The following is a 22,098-nucleotide window of genomic DNA, read 5'->3' as shown; positions in this document are numbered from 1 at the left end:
CATCCAGCAAACCACGGAGGCATTAAATTCTGATTTTACTAATTCATGATCCTGGTAGAGGTTTTTTCGTAAGGGGAAATTTCATACTCAAACGATGACTCAGATCCCATCTTGGCCTGCAGTTTTGTTTTAGGGAGCTGTTCTTCTTTTTTTTTTTTTTTCCATGCAGACGATATGATTAAAAAGCAAATATTTTAACATAACTTAGTGATCTGAGCTATTACTGAAATGTCCACAGTTTCACTCTTTTTTTTTTTTCTCCTAGATTAAAGAAAACTTTAAAAATCTATTTGCTTTGACATATGACACAATATTTAAGAACTGAAATCATCAATTAAATCACACATCAGAAACATTTCCCTTTGGTAAAAAATATAGTGCTAGACGATGTACACTTTGAAATTGTTGTTAATGTTTAAAATGCAATCTGAAGTGCATATGTTATTTAAAAAAAAAAACCATAAATTACAAATTTTAAAAGTTTATGAAAAAAACAGCAGTCATTTCTTAGCAAAAGCATTTGCAGAGAAATGTGTCTTTGGGGTTTGTGGATATGCATAGTTTTCTAGCATGAAAGCTGAATATGTTATTCTTTATTTTCTTTTTTTCCTGTTTAAAACTGAGTAGATCTAAAGGAAACAGTGTCCTTTCAGGGTACCTGTAATAAAGTACCAAACCTGACATTCACATGAAGGTAGCAAAAGCCTTTGGGTTGTCACTGAAAATAGAAAAGGTGAACGTTGACAAGATTTCAGATTTTTTTTTAATTCTAGGGAATGAGGGAAACTGAAGTTAAAAATAAAGCCCTCGTATGGTCAACATGTTGGAGGAAATTCAAAGCCTCTCATAAAATAAACATATTTTAAGAAGTGTTTTGAATTTCACTGTGTAATTTCTGGCCAACAGAAATTACAGTTGTATCTCTGGAGGGACATTTTGTCAGATCAATGGTCATTATGTGAAAAAAATAAACCGAAACCTGGATGCCTTTAACCCATTCTGCTGTTAAAACGTGAGCTCCAAGGGGGACAGCTCTGCTACTGGAAAACTTTGCACCACGGCGGTGCAATTCTAAAATATTTGGGTTTGATGTTGTGGAGATATGTAAAACGTTCCTGGGGAAAAAAAAAAAAAAAAGTACAAAGCTTCGCGCGCTTTGGCAAAGGAATTTCATCAGCGGTTATTAAAAAAATACAACAGTTTATGTCCCGAAAAAATAAAGGAAATTATCCAAAGCATGTGAATAAGCTGAAATATCCCAGCCTGGAGCGTGCTGCGAGTTGTTCCTGGGTTATATTTAGCTGTAACCTTTGGAGTCTGGAAGTCTGAGGGGGAATATCTGCTGTGCCAGGTGAGGGTGGTGTCCACGAGCACACCCTGCTGCAGCCAGCCTGCCCCTGCTTTTCCAGCAGCATTATTAAGCAAAGCCGTCCATACTTCACCATGTTGTTACATGTGTCTGTCTGCTGATTATAAAATGTGTTAAACAGTATTTAAAAAACAAAAAAATGCAGAGCTGCGCTTTGATTTATTCAGCGAACAAAACATATGCTCGCTGTTCTGTTCTATGTAATTCATATGATCAATAAAATTTTCTTTAAAAAGAGCAACTTTGGCATTTAGAAGGATTATGCTGCTGAAGGAAAAAAAAAAAGTGCTTCCCTCTTGCTGCATGCAGGCAACCTCAAGGCTCTTGCACGGAAATAATTTTTTTGGCTGACTAATGTCTATTTTTGTGTATTTGTGATTTCTAATCCTCAGGATCGAGGCTGTGCATTGTGGCTGTTACCCGCTGTGTCCCAAAGCCTTGGTGTACCCAGAGATATTCCCAGGTAGCTGCTTTGTTGCCTGTTCCTTCTGCTGAAACATAATGACGTGATTCCTGCTAAAATCCAAAGTTTGGGAATAAACTTGAGTGAAAGCAATTGTTTATTTGGCAAGCCAACATGTTAGTGTTAAGGCAAATTTTATGTGTTTTAATACATTAGACGAAGTTTATATTTGCCATCTGTTCTTTTAAGATATCACAAAAGCCAGTTTTGAAATAGCATTCTTCATTGTTAGCATACACATCCCATAATGATAGATTTTTGTTAAAAGGTCACTGATGCTGCAATGGTTTGCAGATTTTTTTTTTGATACACAGAAAAGGGAAAAAAAAAAAAAGCCAGGCCTGAAAAATCACACCAAATTATTTAAACAATTTAATAGTTAATAGTATGCAACTGCAGTACAGGATACACACTAATGTAGTACCAGTTCTTTGAAAAATCTCATCACTAAATGTATCACATATGCATTGTGTTACATTAGAATAATGTATTTTAATCACCCAAAGGAGATGTCTAAACAGCACAACTACACAGTCTTATTTAGCATTAAACATCCTTGTGAGCTGAGGTAACCTTATAAAATCATGCTTAAATAATGTAAAACACGAGGCGGCACAGAGCAATATGCATTTTTAATTAGTAAAGTGACTAATATCGAGTGTGTGCTTTGAGGTTTTTGTTTCATTAAAAATGTATCTGTTTTTCCTGCAGCTGAATATCTGTATTCTACACCTGAACAGCTTTTTAAAAGGCTTCAGAATTTCTGCAAGAGACCAGATATTGTAAGGAAACATCTCTATAAGGTAGTTGTTTGGAATAGTTTTAGATGATATAATGCCATATTGAAGTACAAAGGGGAAAAAAAAAACCTTAAAAAAACAACATTTAATTAACATACTAATGTTTAAAGGAAACATGCTAGGGAGGGATATTAGTCGTTACACTAACAAGGATTAATTAAACTAGATGCCAGTTGTATTAACCTAGGTCTTATGAAATACGTGCACTTAATGCATGCTACATGTTTTTTTTAATTTACTGTTTTCTAAAATGACTGTCCTTTACATTTGGACTCAAGAGGCTTATAAAAATGAACCTGGATTAATGCAACTCATTAGTTTAAAAGGAAAATAAAGAAAGATCCTACAATTATACTAATGAGGATAAGCCTACCTTCCTATCCTAATTCAATCTTCAAAAAATGCAGGTGACAGGTATCAGGTAAGATTTCTTTGGCTTCTGGAATGATTTGAATGATTTTCATAATTATGATTGTTTTAATTCTTTGCTTTATAAAGTGTTTTGAGCATTAAAATTTATTGGGAGCATAATTTACTGGTATTTATCATGTCCCCTTCTTTGCAGTTATTTCTGTAGACAAAGTCCAGGTTCAGTGGCAAACTCTGCACTCAGGTTTTACTCAAGTGTTCGATGCTAGGCCGACTTTCATGGTTTTAAGTGGTGTATTTACACTGATGGGAGTCACACTTTTTCTGTTTTTTAATTTGAATGTAGATGAAGCACTAAATATGACATTATTCTAGTGAAGAGCCATTACTGCACGATGCAGCTTTCAGGAAAGAATAACTGCAGTTTTTTTCACGCTGCTTCGTACATTTACAGCGGTTTTTGACTTTAACTGTCCTGGCTCTGCCGTGGGCAGGTTGGATACACATTACCCCTGCACAACAGAGGTGTTTTAGCTCCTGAAAACCCCTGAATTCAGCTGAAAATCCTTAAAGGCTTGAGGGTGCATGGGAATACTCCTGGTGTTAACCCGTGCGACACAAATGCGGTCCTTGGAGCGCTCCCTGGCCGTGGCCATCCAGCCTCTCTGTTAATGAGCAGGTCGAGTAATCTGCTCCTTAATTTGGAGTCTCATGCTGCCAACAGAGCCAGCCTCATGCCTCCACCTCCCTCCCTCCCTCTGGCGACCAGAAAATGTTGGGTCTTGCTGTGTCTCGTCTGCCTCTCTCCCCCTTCCCGCACACACCTAGCAGGAGCAGCGAGGGCTCAGCCCATGCCTTGACTTTTTTTGTGACCTAAAAATTGGCATTTACATAATGGTACATCAAAGATGATGTTGTTTCTGCAGGAAACAGTTAAACCTCAAGGAAAAAAAAAAAAAAGGAGAGAACCAAAAATGCAATTTAACACCCAATTTCAAGCTCATTATCTTTCATTGTCTATTAACTTGGCAATGGTTCAGAAGGTAGCTCATAATAGTTTAAAATGCTGACTGAACACTTCCAGTGTTCAGCATTACTTCTTGAGTCAATAGTATCGTAGAGTTAGGCATGGGGGCTTCAAAGGGAAAGCAGTCCTTAAATGTTTACCTTGGCATTTCCCAGTGCTTCGAGCTCAGCTAATGGTTGCATTCACAAGGATCTTCTCCCACATGGATCCTGTACACAGAGCCAAGGCATGCAAAAAATACTGATATAAAATAGTACAGGTCGAAAATGTGTGCGTGAGCCCCGAAGGCAAAATGCTGATTTGCTTGCAGGATTTTTTTCTTCTTTTTTTAAGAATTCCTTGGGATGATTAATAGGCAGAAGCTGAAGGTGTTTATCCTGCCCCTCATGCATGGGGTTTGCAGATCTTCTGAGTGTCAGAGCTGAACCTTTGCAACAGGTAGCAGTGGAGCTGAGTGGGGGATTGTTTTAAAATGAGGAAAGAGAGCCTAATCCAGCACCTGTGAGCACCAGAGGAAATATCCCTGTTGTCTTTAATAGGCTTTGGATCAGCTGGGAGAATACTGTTAGAGTTGTCCCTTTGTGCCTACACCCACGTACACCTTCACAGTGGACCATCCACAAAACCTCCTGCAGAATGCCAGCTTAGAGCTGTGCTCTTAAGGTCATTACAGCTGGGGTGATGCTGCTTTGTAAGGAAGCTGAACAGAGTGAAATCCTGAAGGCTACCCAGCACTTCACCGTATTTTCACTTATTTTCAGATCACTGTAATATTATCTCTGTTTTAGTGGACTAGAAAAGGGATCCCAGCACAAGAGTCAATGCTAACCAGCTCCTTATCTTTCAGATTTATCAAGTGAAATTTTGGAAGTAGAAATGCTTTAAAAGCAAATAGTGCTTTTCCAAATAGTGCTTTTCTCTGCTGGTTGGGGATTCTGCTCCACAAGTTGGGAGGTAATCACCTTGGCGTATCCTTTTACATATTGTTGGGATTTTATTACTCAGGATATCTATAATAATTACACAGTGGCTAATTAAACAGGCAGTTTATTCCTTCAAATGTCCTCAATTCTTGTGCTGACAAAATCAGTGGCAGAAAGGAGATAAATGGCAGCAGAGCAGTGGGCTTAGGGACTAGACATAGGGAACATCCCTGTGAAAATGCACAGACCAGGGCATTAAACTGTAGTAGCTCAACTCCACGGAGCAGATTCATGCTGGCAGACTTCTAAAAAATGTCCATAATGTAAGCACCTATGAAAACCTTTCCAGATGATGTATTGCTCACCCTGAGTATTCACACAGCACTCAGGGCTGCCTCATCTGCATTTCAGCCTTGCCTTCTGCCAGTTATTAGCAGAAGATTGAGATGAGAGGGAAGCAAATCTCATTTGTTATCAATTATTTGTTCTGTTCCAGTTTCATGGAGTCAAACTCTAGTTCTGGGTGGTTTTGGTTGCCAAAGTAAGCACCGGAATGAAACAAGTAACAACAACAGGGCATTGGTCAGGGCACACCACAGGACCTCTTAGTGCCCTATCTAGTAGATTTAAGGTTAAAATAAATAAAATAAAATAGGGAAAAGCATTTGTTTCTGCATTATTTTCTTAAAGTTTACCTTTCTGTTTCCTCACTTGAGTTTCTTAATTTAAAACAGCATGTATAAAGAGTATACAGTGGAAAGGGACAAGAAGAGTTGCCAAAAGCCAGGCATGGAAGGAGCTGACAACTTTAAATAATCTCTCCCAGCCCTCCCAGCTGAATGAGTGCTGGTTGACATGCTGTCAGCTTCAGTTCCTACAGAAAAATCCTACCCTCACTCATGCTTGTTTAACGGAGAAAAGAATTTGGCCCACTTTCTGACATTCATCTTCTCATTTCCATCACACTACAGAAGCTCACCTGCCTATGAAAAGACACATGGCATGATTTTTTTTTCTTTCTGACACCACTGTAGAAGGAAGTCTGCTGAATTCAAAGGGATTAAACTGCTGTAAAATCAAATTAAGATCCCAGTTAGACCGTAGACATCTGAATTGTTTCCAGTCTCAGGATTTGGCTGTATAGGGCAGTTCTAACAAAACTTTTTTTTTTTTTTTTCTTTTTGTTTCCTTTTCTTTTTTTTCTGATTTGAGATAAAGCAGCATCTTGGGTATTTCAAGGAAACGTGTAGAAGGGAAAACTGCTCCTGGTCCAGCTTTCATATTTTGCCAAAGTTAGGGAAGCAGCAGGAGGCATTCTCAGTGTAAGATACAGAGCATTGGGCACGTGAGGATGCAGGGGAGCCTGATGCCAGATGTCCCATCAGCCACACAGCCCTGTTGTTCACAGTTCCTGTACAGGCCATGTGAGAGCCAGGGATGGTGCCTCTGCCTTTATCCTTTCCCAGTCCCCAGCAAAACTCCATGGGAAATTCATTTTTCCTTAAGCAACCTGGTCTAGTGGAAGGTCCATGGCAGGGCTTGGAACAAGATGGTCTCTAAGGTCCCTTCCAACCCAAACCATTCCATGATTCTGCAATGTGTTTATGGTGCTGTTTAAATAATTTCCTTAATTATCTCAGGTTTTCCCCACCTTCAGTTGTGTTGAGTGTCTTGTTCTGGAGTTGGTGGCCTGGAAGCAGGAGCTCCCCATCCATCTTTACTGTACTATCCATTATTTTATAAACACTTGTCAAACATTTACAGTATCCCAGTCCTTTCAGTCTCTCCTTGTGAATGTTATTCCGTGTTTATATTCTGACCTCTCATCATTCAAGCCCTTCTGATGCTTGAGAGCTGTTTTTGTGCTGGTGTGATCATTGCTTTAGAGAATTCTGGGCTGTGCCATCAGTTTATGTGATGTGTAGTACTCTGATAATTCCCAACCTGTTCCTTATGGAGCCAATCCTACTGTTTACTTTTTAATGGTGAATGTATATTGAGCAGATGTTTGCTTACAGTGTTCTCCACATCTTTTGTCCCGGGCTGATAAAGTTAATTCAGAGCTTTATAGGGTATGCAAATAGTGCAAGTATTTCCATCCATCCTGCTGGCTTTCTGTTCATTAGCAGAGCGTGTTTGCAGAGTTAAAAAAGAAGGAATTGTATTGAATTTCTGCTTTTACCTGGCTAGCATTAGGTGCAGGTCATAAGGAGGTTAGAAACACAAATTAGAAACTTGTATTTGCCTCTTGAGCTGCTCAGTTTCCAGTGAACGTGATTTAAAATGGTTTCAGAGGTGGTTCAGATCTGTTTCTCAGAGTCTGTGGGGGAAGGCTGCAGGAACTCTGGAGTGCAGAGCTCTGTGTCCATGCTCTCCCATCTCTGCTCCAGTGCTTAGGCATGTGATCCTAACGGAAATATGTAAAACATAAGGATTTTTTATGTGAAAGAAAACTTCCATTACTTACTTGGAGCACAGAATCACAGTCTAGTTAAGGAAGGTGCCTTTGGAGTCACCAGCCCAGCCTCTGCTCAAAGCAGGGCCAGTTTCAAAGTAGGATCTGACTTCAAACTTGGATTAAGTTGCTCAGGACCATATCTGGGTTAGACTCAAGTCTTGACACTTTCCATTGCCTGTGTATGGCTGATACAGTGAAACCCCTCTCTAGCTTGGGGGTTTGCACAGTGGGAAGATGTGCTGGGCTGTGGCACACAATTTAAGCATTTTGGGTGAAACTTAGGTCTTCAAGTAGCTGTGATAGCAGGAGGTCAGCCTGGCTAACGTGGATCCTCACTGTGGAAGAAATGAGCTGGCAGGAAGGGAGTTGGAGTTGCCTGATTTTGGGATCCAGCCATAGATAAATGGATATATGTGCAGATATATATGTGCAGGTGGCCTGCACCTGAATTCTCTGGGCTTGTCTTGCTCTTGGCTCTCTGAGGTAAATATCCAGGAGGCTCCAGCTCTCTAAAAATCACAGAATCATAGAAATATTTAGTCTGGGAAAGACCCTCAAGATCATTGAGTCCAACCATTAATCCAACATTTCCATGATCACCGTGTTCCCAAATGTTGGTCTGTAGCTCCCAGCAGTTGGCTGCACTTGCAGAGTAGGACTAAAACAATTATGGGGGCAACTTTCAGCACAAACGCCAGGACTTGGAACTTTTTATTTTGACAGTATTAGCTTCCAGGGGAGTTTCAGACAGCAAATAAAAACTGGCAGATGAGCCACAGCCACTTCAAAACAGTAGATGGAGAAATGGGTCAAAGGAAATAGGAAGAAAAGTTGCAAAAAAGCTTGAAAACTTTTTTTTTCCAGTACAAATTACTTGAGAAAAAAAAGCATAAAACTGTTTTCCCTCTAGTCAGACAGTGTGTTCTGAGCCATCCTATGAAAGATATTGCATGGATTTTTCATCCAAAATTTATTGGGTTTTTTTTTAAGACAGCAATAATGATGTGAGTTTTAAAAAGCCAATATCAGAAACTGCAGAACAGACTAGTTTGGTCAGGGAAATACTGTTAATCTGCTGAGGTGTATTAAATAACTCTGCCCTGGGCCACACAGTGCACCCAACTTAGGTAAAGCAATGCTCTCTTTTGATAGTAGTTTCCAAAGGTGCTTGGAGTTTGAAAAATAAAAATTTTGAAAATACTCCAAAAATAATTGCTACAAACTGTTTTCCACCTTGATTCTTCCCCATCAGTCACTTGCAGAGTGAAGGAGCTGGATCACAGAGTAGATCGGACCCAATACAAATTGGCTCTGTAAATCATTCCAGTCTTGCCTGCCAAATCTCAGGTTTTGTGTGGAAAATTAGTCTCTAAATCTTAATTTTGTTCAGGCAATTTTTTAAAAAGTGCAAAAATCTACACTAAATCAATACTGTGTGCTTGAACTCCAAGTGTCCTGAAAAAGCCAGCCTGAATGGATGAACACTCCTTATTAAATTCTAAAGGTTAACTCTGAAGTCTAATGATGGCAGAGTAGATATTAAGTGCTTCAGTTCTGATCTTAGGACACTAGAAACAAGTTGATTATTTAATGAAAAATACTGTTCTGCTACTGACATTATGCTGTTTGTTCTTTATGGGAAGATACTGCTTTATGTGAAAACTTTGCTTCTTTTGATCTCCACATATTTAGGAACTGTTGATGGAGTGATAGTGATGGAATTTTATTCCTTGAGAAAATGAATGTCCAGATCTTTGCAGAGTTATCATTCCTCAAAGGAAAAAAAGAGATTATTCTCAAGTAAAGCCCAGAGTGATGATGGTCAAGCAGAGCTAGGCCCTGCTCCTGCTGGCTCGTGGTTCTGCCATGTCTGAGGGTGAGAAGGGCACATTGGTCCCTGAGGGTGTTCAGCAAATAACCTGGGCCTGATGACCAGCTCACCTGTCTTAAAAAAACCCCACAGAATTCCATTTTTAAATAACACCACAGAAGCGTTCTTTGACCGGTGGCCTCCACCCCTGCTGAAATCCTTCCCTCATTTTGTGTCCCAGGCTCTAACGGGGCTCCGTGTGCTTCTCTCTTGTGCTTCCTCGCAGGGCGAGACGGCCGGGTTTTCTTGGGCAGCGCTCGGCAGTAAATTCAGGTCTCTGCTCGCAGCAGAACCGAGGGAAGATTTGTGACAGATGGGGCTAAGTCACAAACTTGCAGCCTCAGGCAGAATTGTGGAAGTTTCCAGAGTGTGCCCATATTTACCTGATCAGAGAGAAAAGAAAATCTGCAGAGGAAGCCGAGCCTGGCTGCTTGTCATAGCTGACACAGAGCCATCTGCCACAAACCTGTGGCGGCTTCAGATCTCCAATCCCTGCCACCACCCCAGCTCAAATTAAATACAGATTCTTAGAGACGTTATGATGGTTACACATGTCCTCGGCATCACATGCAGGAGACTGTTCAAAAAAAATATGTGGCCTGTTGTGTAACCGCACTCATGTATCCCATATGTGGTGCCACATTGAATTTCCGGTTGAATCTGTTTTTATCCTTTGTACTGGATGACATGGTGCCTGAATTCTTTCTTTTCGCCGACACGATGGCAGCCAAGCTGCAGCTTCAAACGCTCACACTTGGCTGAGTTTCTACCTAGGTTGCCAGGTTATCATTGGAGCCTTATTGTGTCCTCAAAGGGCCACAGGGCCTGAAAGGAGGATCCGAATGCTGCCGGACTAATTGGGCAGCCATCTCTGGGTTGTTGGGAGGCAAAGGGCTGCTTGAGCACTCCTCTCTCTCTCTCTCTCTCTCTCTTTTTTTTTTTTTTTTCTTTTTTTTCTTTTTTTTTTTTTGCAAATTAATGACTCTCTGGCAAAGGGGTTTTTAAGTGAAGGTATTAATAAGGGGTCTGGCAGGTAATCCCATGATTCGTGGAGTTACATTTGCATTTAATTAATCTTAAAGAAAGCAGAAAGATAAACAGCTGTAATTCAAACTAGCATGGGAAATATGCTATGTGGTGCCATCTATCCGATAAAATGAAAGCCGAGACACTTGTTTTATTTCTCTCAAGGATGGAGAACAAACAGATAACAATCAAAATACTTCCAATAAAAACCAGTAGTTTAAATGTAATGGCAGTTCATCAAGAATCTTTGCATCCAGTTGCAAATACAGTCTTTTAAAGATAAATCACTTATGATTCCAGCAGTCAAGCCGCCGCAATATTTGTTGATGTAAAATGTTTTGAAGATGTAGATTGTACAATAAATTTTTAATAAAGTGCCCACTGCAATTTTTAATTAGCATATCTCATTCATGTATAAGTGTGTACATCTATCTGTGTGTTTATCACCATGCATATCCTTGTGTCAGAGTCAATGAATGCAATCGTGTCTTTATCTGATGAAGTCGAATTTGGTTTGCAAGCGATAATAAAACCTTAAGGCAATTCCAAGATTTTCAACTCTGCTCTGGGAAGAAGCAGGAAGAGGACTCTGGGTAAGGTGTGAAGCCTGGTAAGGCTTGTCTTTGCAGAGAGGTGTGGTCTGAGCTTCCCTTGGATCAGTCAGGGCAGCTCCTCTCCCTGAAAGAGGTGAAAGCTACAGGCTGGTTCCCCTCCCCACAAGTGTCTTTGTGACTTTTGACATCTTCAAGAAGCTGAAATGTCACTTTCCAGCGTGACAGAGAGCATGTGTAACTTCTTTTTACAATTACCCCATGAAGCAATCAAAAACAACCCAGTGAGACCCAATGGGAAGTGTTTGGCTGCTCTCCTAGCACTACAGAGCTGTAATTTTGCAGTTGCCATCTCTCTGCATGCGGGTTCCTCCTCCTTTCTGCTCAGCCAAAGCCCAGCTGGGCTGTAGGCACTGCTTGTGGTTGGGTGGACGTGGTCTTCCCATGAGTGTAGGTCTGGTGGTCATCCTTGGCAGACCCAAGGAGCAGGACTGCCTTGCACTCCTGCCAGAGTGTATTGTGGATATTCACCAATGCCATCACACCTTGCACCAGCAAACTGGAATATTTTTTGGCTTTACTGCTGGGGAAACTGAGGCATGGTGCAGTTGTAGCAAACTGCTTCAAGTATCACAGTGAGTCATCCTCCAAACCAATAAAAGGGAAAGAGGAGATGCTGCACTCGGGCTTGTGGTGAGCAGACTCAGAACATCAAAGCTGTGTGGTTTGCACTCAAAGGCTCCTGCTGTCCTCGGGGCACACCCTCATCAGCCCCACAGCCAGAGGAGGTCTTGCCCAGCTCCTTGGTGAGGTGGAGCTGGGCAAGACCTCCTCTGGCTGAACCTCCTCCCTGCTGAACTCACTGACAGTGATACTTCAACCATGCCCAGCTCTCTCTGGTGAGCAAGGCTTCATCTTGGTGGAAAATTTTTCCCTTTTTATGAACCCTTGCAAGTAATGTTTTATAATAGAAACTCTGTGAGGAGTTTAATTGCAGGGTAATAAATAGCAATGCTGTGTTATCTCCTGATATTTCTTCACATTCTTAGGAAAGATGCACAGCTGCTCTAGAGCAAGGATCCCTGGAAGTGTTCAAGGCTGAATTGGACAGGGCTTGGAGCACCCTGGTCTGGTGGAAGATGTCCCTTCCAGTGGCAGAGGATTGGAACTGGATTAGTTTAAAGGTCCCTTCCAACCCAAACCCTTCTGATTGCATGTCCTCACCACATCACAGGGTGTGTCAGGGCCTGTTTAAGGTCCTCAGTCAAGAGGATGATGTCGGACTGCCACATAGCCAGAGGTGATACCTGCAGGGCTTCCAGGTAGTCAGAGGTGATGTTTCCCCCTGAGAATGTCCCCTTCAGCACTGCAGACTGAAACAATCTGTGGAGTTTTGCCTCTCAGTTTCAGCAGAGGAAACGAGAGTGTCACCCTGCTCTGCTTCATTTGAAGCCCTCACTTCAGAAGGTCAGAGAGACAAATTGGGATCTCAGTCCCATTGTTCCTACACACATGAGTAAGCAGTGAGTGCAGACACCTAATCCTGTGAGTAGAGCAAGAGAATTGACCCTTGACTTACTTTCGTGTTTATTGGTGTTTCACCTGCATTGACACAGCGGCGCCAAGGCTTTGGGACAAGTTCCAGTGCAGAGCCAGAGCTGGGTTTTCCCAACTCTGTGGCAGCCTCACCAGGCACACCCTGACCAGACAGCTCCTCCTGCATCAGAAACACGCCAGGCACCTAATCCCACAATCCTTTTGCCTTAGCATTGGAGATCACAGGAAACACAGGTTTATTCCACATGAGAATCATCTTTCCCCATATAATAGAAAGGAAAATCCTAAAACAATTAGGGAATTCTGCAGCAAACTGTTTCCAGCATTCCTAGCCCCACTCTGGTGCTGCAGGCACAGCAAGGAGCCGTGGCACCGACCAGCTTCCATCTCTCTTTGCAGCACTGAGACCTCTGCCTCAGCTCAAAGCTGTTCTGAATTAGGTGGTTAGATTTTTCTAATTGCGTTTTTAAAGACCGAGCCAGCAGTTCATTAGAAATCACGGAGCAAATTCTGCTTCTCTATTACACCAATATAAATCTTGAATGAATTTATATCAGGATAACTGGGAGGGTAGAATGTACCTCCCATCTTGTTCCTCAGATTATTAAAAGTTAAAGGGCCTTGAAAATTAAATTCACCTTTCCCTGTTCAAGCTGTTTACTCTGTTTTTTATTCCAGAAAGGACAGTTGAAAATAATTAACCAACCCCTTTCTGCTCATAGGCACTTTTAAGTTGGGTTCTCATGTACTAGCCCAAGACTAGTTTGTGTGGAAAAGACCAGAGGGCATTTTCTTTCAAACAAATTGTTTTCATGGGAATAATTTCCCAGAGAATTATATTAAAACCGTTCCACAAATCCTTGATTTAAAAAAAAAAAAAAAAAAAAAAAAAAAAAAAAAAAAAAAAAAAAAAAAAAAAAAAAAAAAAATCCTTGATTTGGGGGACTTGGCAGTGTATTTGCAGATATAAATGAGCACCTTAATGAAAATCCTTGAGGATTTTACCTTCTAACAGGCTAGCCTTATTTAACCAAAATACTTCTTAGCGAGGCTTCATCTTGCAGGAAAATTTTGCCTCTGAGTTACCAGCCCTTGCAAATAAGGTTTTATAATAGAAACACTGATAGAACTTTAATTACAGGGCGATAAATAGCATCGCTGCCTAATCTGATATTTCTTTGGATTCTTAGCGGAGATTCGCAGCTGTTGCCGGGAGCAGATCATCCAGGGCTGGAGGGGTTGGAAGTTGTTCCCGCACCCCGCGGAAGCAGCGGCGGGCGCGGAGCGGGGAAAGAGGGGAGGGGAATGGGGGGAATTCGGGACCGTGGCATGGAATATCCCAGGGGAATGGGGGGAATTCGGGACCGTGGCATGGAATATCCCAGGGGAATGGGGGGAATTCGGGACCGTGGCATGGAATATCCCAGGGGAATGGGGGGAATTCGGGACCGTGGCATGGAATATCCCCACGCGCGGAAAAGGCTTTGCAATGCCGGCGAATAGCCGAGAGGATGGAGGTGTGGGCAAACCAGGTTAAACGAGGCCAGTGGCCGCAGTAGTGGTAAAAAGGGTAAATAATAAAAATCGTGACAAGAATAACAACGCGAGGGGCTTGAGCCGGGGGCGATGGCTGTCGGGGCGGCCCCGCGGTGCTCTCCGCGCATCCCGGCGCATCCCGGCGCTGCGGGCGGAGCGGAGCGCAGCTTCCCCGGGAAGCGGGGCACGGACGCGCCGCCCGCAGTTCTTATCATCGACATCGTCCGTAATAAAAACACTCTTTTGGAAATCAGATTTTTCTGTGGAGAAGGGCTCCCTCCCCCGCGCTCCCCGCCGTGGCTTTCCGCGGGTGCGGAGGGGCTGCCCGGGTTGCGCAGCCTTCCCCCAGCCCTGCGCGCCTCCGGCCGCCCGTCCCCGGCTCTCTCCTGCGGTTCCTGCAGTAAAAACACAACCCCAAAAATCACCGAACGAACACAAAATACCCCCCAAGCCCCCGAAAAAGATCCCGGGCAAGGAGCGCGGCGCTGGGGAGGGATGGGAGGGATGCGTGCGAGGGGCTTAACCCTTGGAGCTTTGGAGGCAAAACAAGGAAATACGTTGGAAAGGCATGTCTGTAAACAATGATAATTAGCCTTTTCAAAAATCATAACACTGATTAAAATCTCGGGTTCATTATTTATTCATCACAGAACCTCTTCGCAGACCTGGGAATAGTGATTAAAACCTAAGTGCTTCTCAATTTTGCACAGCTCGAGAGGAGCCTAAAAAGGGGTTAAAACGGAAAGGAAAGAGGAAACCAAGCAAACAGAATTCTTCTTTTAAGAACCAATACTTTCTTCTTCCCTTCCTGGCAGGAATACTCTTATTCCCCCAAATTTTGGTATTATGAAAATGTTTCTCATACTAAGTACAAGTGTTAGACTGAATCCAGTTGGTACTAAAATTGCAAACACACTTTCACTCCTAGAAAAGCCAACAGAAAGGAACTTCTTTTAACTCCATAATAGCAGGTTACGGAGTAAATGAACAACTGATGGTCAACTGGCCAATTATGGTATAAATATCCGTTGTTTACAGCGAGGTGTTAAATGAGCCTTTGGAGCACAAAGGATCAGACTGTCTAAGCTACAATTTGTGCTTCATCCCATTATGTCTCCCCGAAAAAGGCCCGTGCCGTTGTAGGTAATGTGGGCACAGAACATATTTCTCTCTGTTGATTTTAGTTTGCTTTAATTCAATACACACTCTTGTTTACTTTTTAAAATTTAAATAAATGTCAGCATTGTATAATTTCTATGTTAACAAAGCAGTGAGCAAAATCCCTTGTATGTTTATAAAATATTATTGTTTAATTCACATAGTTTAGGAATTCCAAATGTTGAGAATAGGAAGGAGGCCAAATACCATCTGTTTATAACTATGATGCATCATCATATGTGTACTTTAAAAAAGAAGAAGAAAAAAAAAAGTTTGGTCAATCATGCCACTGTTCTATCTGTTAGGAATATGGTGAGGACTTAAAATCTCTCTGTGCCATCCACAGGAAATTTTAGCGTGGTTTAATTCTGGGCAGGGATGTTACAGGAGTTGCTCACGTCTGTGTTCCTGTCAGGAGAGCTGCAGGAAACACTCACGTGCCCCAACCACTGCAGGCACGAATTCAATCACTTTCTCCCAGCCTCAATATTCCCCACTTCCAGAGACGGAGCAGCAAAACCTGAGAGATTTATTTAAACTCCTTTATAGGTTCTGGGGGCGAGAGGGGAGGTGTGGGTTCATCTGGGGCTTCGTTCCCAAGCTCTTCATACGTTCGTGTGCCCGTGTTTTTAAGGACAGAAGGAAAGCATGAGGATTTTGTAGCCTGTCTTTCAAAACACAGGCTATAGACTATCATTCAGCTGATTCTGCAAATAGCTTTAAAAAAAAAAAAACAACAACCCTCTGTCAAATGTTAGTAGTTTTAGGTCCAAGTTAAAATAGGTCCTCGTTAAAAATAATACATTCCATACTACGGAGTGGTACGTAACGTGCATTTTAAAGAGAAGGTAGTCTGCAGGCTTAAAAACAAAGAGAGTGTCTCCAAGTTAAGTAGATAAGAAGATTTTTTTTTTTCTTTCCCAAACCCAAGTTAATTAGCTGGTACGTCAAGCCTCATAGATGTCTTCCTACCTTTCAAGGGCTGAAGAATCCCCAGTAAATGTACTTAAACTTCCTAGCGAGGGCCAGTGAGATGAATGCAGAGATTAGGGCGAGTATTACCGTGCCTTCTCAGTGCATCCCAGCTGCAGTTCATCCTACTATTGATAATGATGCTCGGAGTTACTGAGGTGGTTTCTGAAACTCGCATATGGGGTCCTTTCCCCAAGGATGGGGAATAATAGCGGCACTCAGGTGGTACTGGGAGGGTGAGCACAGATTTGCAGTTGTCTTTGCCTGGTGCGTGGTGACTTTTCAGTCGTGCTGATTTAATAAAAGGAGAGGTACATTCAGGACAAGGGCTGCAATTCTCTGGTACAGGGTTTGATTTGTGTTAACAAACAGGAGGGAGAAAAAAAACAAAAAGCACAGGTGAAAGGAAAAAATGTCTGGGCTTGCTGGAAGCCAGCCCTGGCAGAACGCTGGTGCAGTATGAAAGGTTTTGTGGCCAAACTCTCAGCAATTTCTGTAATACCACAATTTAGCATACTGTACACTGCACTGAAATGCCTGGGACTTTGTTTTTGAACTTCTTCCTTTCTACTGTTACACTTAACTTGCAGCATCTTGAATTACTTAGCTACACCCAGATAGAAAGTTACCGTTTCTTTAGCTCTACACACTGCACTGGGCTCTTAGTGCTAAAAACTGTCCATCAGAATGGAAAAGCCTTTCCAGCCCTTTCCTCTATATTTCCCAGCCTTTAACATAACCTTCTGGGATGGTTTATTATCTTGAAAGGCTTTAACATTTTTAATTAGGGAAAGGAAACGCCTTACACTCCTCTCTTAAGTAATCTTTTTGGAGCTGGTTCCATCAACAGGGATAATTTGCTACCATGCCATGAGCTTAATCTGCTCACACTGACATTACAGGAGTGAGAAACAGGACAAAAGGCACCTTCTGTCACTGCAGTTTGCAAAAATATTCATAAATGTAAAATGTATACAATCCCAGCTTGAAGAACAACCTGGTGCCAGCTCCACACAGCCAGGCATGCATTCCTGCGTGTTACTTCCTATTTTCCATGGTTATGTGGTCCTGGGTTTCCCAAGCTGAGATAGCAATCAAGGGGGAAGATTGTCCAATTATGATGTGCATACCTGTCCATGAGGAATTCTGTGGACCCCTCATGCTCGTTTATCACTCGGTTTTTACACACTGGAGTAGTTTTGTGAGATGCACTGAGAGGGGCTGCTCCGAGGGCTGCTAAATGCCATCTTCACTGCATGCTTGGTTTCGTGCTGTTCCTGGGCTCTCTGGGTTGGTGCAGGGAGATGGGCATTTGGAATCATGCCCCAGCACAGGTATAAATCCTTTATAAAGAGCTGTGGTTGAGGCTGGATGTCCAGGACATCCAGGTGGGAAGCCATCGGTCCCTGGGTCTTGCTTCTGAGTCAGGACTGCAAACAAAACGTGCACCAGGCATGAGGCACATGGCAATTCACAAGGAGAGTGTGTTCCCTGGTCTTCACACTAAGCTCTTACATCCTTTTGGGGTCTGAGCACCTTGTGCTCCCCCTTAGCAGGGGTAACTGAGGGTACTGATGGTCTCACAAGCTCCTTGGCATTAACAGTTACCCATCCCATAATTTGGTTTTTAAGTGAAAGCAGAGAGATTAATAAACTTAAATCTCGCATTCACACAGATTTGAGAACAGCTGACCTCTGCCCTCTAGAGACCCAGGCTCATTTGAGAATCTGCATCTGAGAGAGCCCCCACAGTTGTCCTGTCACAGCCAGTGCTGTCCCTCATGGGCTGCAGAGTGTCACCCTCACTGTCTGCAGCAGCAGCAGAGGTGACAAGGAATTTGCTGCTTTTATTTATGTCTCCCTCCTCTAGAAGGGTCAATGTTCGCAAACACAGCTCCCTCCTGCAAGATAGCAGCTCTCCTGGGGAGAGGCACAGCAAAATAAAATCTTGGTCAAAAACGAGTCAGGCTTTCCATTTGTTTGCATGTAGGAGAGAAGGAAAAAATCAGACAAAAAAAAAAAAAAAAAAAAAAAAAAAAAAAAAAAAAAAAAAAAAGAAACAGGAATATCAGGTCTTTGTTTTGGGGGCACAATTTCACAATTTTGCAACTTTTGGCATTACCTTATAAAATTCCCAAATCTGGAAAGCCTTTCGTGTTGGAGCGTTCAGCCGACGGAAGTGCTGCCTCAGACTGTGAGGCATTATCTGTGGATTTCTTTGCACATTCCACGTCCTGCAATTCTTGGGGAAAAAGACTTGGATAGGAGTAGTTTGTCAATGCTATTAATAGATATGTTTAATGCAGAAGTGTGCAATGTGATGAGCAGCCTTGGCAGGAGCCATATCCAGCCTGATTGTATTGTAATACTGTTTGATGCAGCAGTGTGTTTGATCAGTTACAAGTGATGAGTATCATATCACATCAAACAATTTAATACAGTCTCATTGTATGGAATTATGGCTGCTGTCAATCAGCATGTGGCCTATTCCTTACAGATCTGTCTTTGGGAGCTGCAGTACAGTGGTAGCTTCATATGCATTAATAAATAAAGTGCTGTTGAAATTCCATACAGACCTGTTGAGATTTTTGTTTCTCTTTCATGGCCTCTTTATTTTCTGTTTCATTTTCATGATCTTTTGTCACTCTTCTTTTTGAATGCTGTGTGGAGGTGAATTCACCTGGTCAACAGGACCCAGGGTGGGGTTGGCATGCTCTGAAGAACGCTTGGAAAACAACTAGCAAATATATATATATATATATATGAGAGTTGTGAATTTTGTTTTTCTGTGAATAGCAGCCTGAGTATAAATCCACTGAACTTGTTTTCAGCTGAAGCTTCACAGACTCTCTTTTCTTGGCTTCCTCAGGGGGAGGAGAGGCTATCTATTAAAAATGCATATGTTTTGTCTTACTGCTTGGCGCACCTCACTTGATAACCCCCTACTTTGGTTTGGGGATGGCACTCTTTGAACTTAAAGTCTCTTCCTTAGGACTGATATATTCAAGGTGCTGGAGGGGAAGCCTATGTCAGATGAAAGATATGTATGTAAATAAGGGTGTAGAGGTGGGGTTTAAGGCATCACCCATTTTACTATCAGTTTCAGACATATGCTGCTCTGCTGCTGGCTTGCCTTGCTCCCACTCCCTAACACAGAGGATGGTTTTTAATGAAGTCATACTCTGCTGCCTACAAATATGGGGTCATGCCAGACTTGTACAGGAGCAGTGATTTCAGTAATGTTGCTTATTGTGGTCAAAGAGGGCAGAAGATTGCCTTTTTGCATCGTGTGGCTCTGGGGTTTTGGAGCCTGCACAGACAAATTGATTGCATTGCAGTAGGGCCACACATTCAGAGAATGGAGGTGTCATGCTGGAAAGCCAAATCTCAGCAGCTGATTAATCAATGTAATGACTGTAAGTTTTGCCACCTTTTGCTACTGTCTCAGCCTGCAGATCTAAGTAAGATTGGTGCTTGGAAGGGAAACCTCACAAGAAATTTTTGTAGATGCTAAAGGAGGTGGTTCTTGACTTAATAAATGTCACATTTCCTCCTACATCAAAAATTATCCTCAGGGGTAAAACAAGGCCTGGTGAGACATAGGGACAGGAATAAAAATAGCTGCATTTAAGAGATATTTCTGATTGACTTTGGGATGGTGACTGAGTTTGAGCTTCCCTCTGGTTTGGGAGATGCAGCCTGTTTTTTTCCCTGGCACAGATTTCCCAGCAGAACTGCACTGATGAATCACAACAAAGGACTGGGAGCAGCCAGGGCTGTGGAATGGTCAGGAGGAAGCTTAGCATTATGCAACTCCAACAACCTGAACTGGGAGGCACCCATATAAAGCAAATAAATAAAGACCCGGCTTGCTCCTGTAATATTATCCACCTGATAATTCCTGAGCACTGCTCAGCCAGGTATTTCCTCTGCCTCATAATCCAAGCAAAATAGACAAGACCCCATATGCTCTGTTTTCCTTATAGGAATGACTTGTCCTGTTACACAGATCATTCTGGAATCTTATTATTTTTATGGATTCTAAACTGGCCACAGTGACTCCCTGCTCTTGCAGACGAAGGTGATTAATTCAGAGCCAAAGAACCCCACAGTGTGTGACAGCCTGGGTCTCGTGGTGCAAGGCAATGCAAAGGTACCAAGGGTAAAACAATATTTATAAGTGTCCTGACAGCAAAAGTGTTTTGCTTCAGAGCTGGCCTGCTAATGACACTCCAGGATCACACGGCACCTGAAGCAGAGCGTGTCCTACCCTGGTTTATCTCAAGTCTGGCATTAATTGGCAATGGCTCCGTCTGAGACCGTGATCCAGTCAAATCCTGCAGGCCACGCAGGTCTGGGTGGTATTTAGATCAGAAAACTCATCCAAGCAAGAGGAGCATTGGTTTGCCACTAATCCACAGGAGAGCAGTACCTCCACAAGGTTATTTGTAGATTATAAGGCCAAGAAAGGACTATTTGGATCATCTGGTGTCACGTGTATAACACAAGCCATATGACTTCCCTCAATTAATTCCTGTTTGAACCAGAAAACCTCATCCTCTACTGGTCTAAAAATTGCCAGCCATGCAGAAGCCACCACAACCTTTGATATTATTAGACACGGTGTTTTCAGAGAGATTTTCTCTCCAACAAAGGGTCAAAAGTGACATTTATCTCCTGTGATTATTAGATACTTGTTGCTAGGGCAAGAATGTGAGTCACAGCACTGAGACCGAGGTTCCCAAATACCAAAATCTTTCACCTGGGTTTTTCCTGTGGTCCTATCTCCATCTGAAATCCTTCATTTTGCCATTTTCCTGTGGTTTCTGTTGCAAAGGGCAGTCCTTTGGCAGCCACCACAGTGATTTGGTGCTCAGCACAATGGTCTATTCATAAATAGTAGTCCCTGCACTCATTTGGTGGAATCCACCCAAAATCACCAGGAATGGCATTGCTAAAATGACAACCATACCTATTGTTAAGAGGGTTTGATTTGATGTGCATTTTAAGGGTTAAAATAAAATAAAATAAAATATAAAATTAAAAAATTAAATTAAATTAAAAATTAAAATAAAATAAAAATAAAATAAAATAAAATATAAAATTAAAAAATTAAATTAAATTAAAAATTAAATTAAAATAAAATAAAATAAAATAAAATAAAATAAAATAAAATAAAATAAAATAAAATAAAATAAAATAAAATAAAATAAAATAAAATAAAATAAAATAAAATAAAATAATAGTTGCCACTTGTGTAGGTTGTGAAACCATTGCTGCTTGCTGGGATGAAAGGCACCATATGTGAAACATGTTGCTGATTTCTTATCTCCAGAAAAAATGTTATTGAAGTGTAGAGGGACAGAATGATTTGTTTCTGCTGTAGGGGCTGCATTTCATGGGTTTAGAGGATGAGGGTGGGTCCCACTCCCTCACTATATGCAACCTAAATGAGAACTTCTGAACTAAACTGTCAGAATTTAGTTATAAGGAAGAAAGTTTTTTTAAAAAAATCCCATAGAACATTAATTTTTGCAGGCGTTCACCCTCACTTATACCAGCCATACGTCTCCCTCCTCCACTGCACAGCCTATGGAGTTGTGAGAGAAATATTATTTCTCAAACAGTGAAATGTGCTTCCTGGCTAGGGAGGTGGCCACATCTCCCCCATGATAATAATAATAAAAAGCCTCAAACAGACTAGCAAAATTAATCCCCTTTCTTGGAGGGCAGAGGGAGCAAAATTCTTGGTGAATGTTTGTTGAGGGGACAGTGAGCTGCGGGACAAGAGGACCCTTCCTCCCACGGCTCCAGAGCATCCAGCACCCAAAGGACCCTACCCTGGGTGACATGAGGGACCCAGCCATGGTCCCCCAGGGACACAGCCTTCCCCTGCTCACAGGATGCTCAGGAGACAGCTTGCTTTGAGCAAATTCTCCCAATCCCTGGTGTGGGTGTCCAACACGAGATCTCCAAGCCTCTCACCGAGAGGATGATCTGACAGGACTTTCATAAATGG

General features: G+C 42.1%; 1 protein-coding gene across 17 annotated transcripts in view; it reads left to right on the top strand.

Annotated features, from left to right (window-relative positions):
• The window catches only part of GTDC1 (glycosyltransferase like domain containing 1), a 200,071-nt gene that overhangs the window by 159,698 nt on the left and 18,275 nt on the right, over positions 1 to 22,098 (top strand). For 5 of the 17 annotated variants that reach the window (XM_063401003.1, XM_063401004.1, XM_063401002.1 and 2 more), the window contains 3 exons: positions 1,762 to 1,832; positions 2,544 to 2,635; positions 9,506 to 10,207. The exons of 2 other annotated variants lie outside the window; for them this stretch is intronic. In XM_063401003.1, coding sequence (XP_063257073.1) covers positions 1,762 to 1,832; positions 2,544 to 2,635; positions 9,506 to 9,589 — 247 coding nt within the window. In that variant the 3' untranslated portion in view covers positions 9,590 to 10,207. Of the gene's footprint in view, positions 1 to 1,761; positions 1,833 to 2,543; positions 2,636 to 4,875; positions 4,918 to 9,505; positions 10,215 to 22,098 lie in introns of those variants that run through there. 10 more of the 17 variants (XR_010080849.1, XM_063401006.1, XM_063401014.1 and 7 more) reach the window with 8 other exon arrangements.

Source organism: Prinia subflava, chromosome 6 (assembly GCF_021018805.1).
Source record: "Prinia subflava isolate CZ2003 ecotype Zambia chromosome 6, Cam_Psub_1.2, whole genome shotgun sequence".
Lineage (NCBI taxonomy): Eukaryota > Metazoa > Chordata > Aves > Passeriformes > Cisticolidae > Prinia > Prinia subflava.
This window is presented reverse-complemented; position numbering and strand designations above follow the sequence as displayed.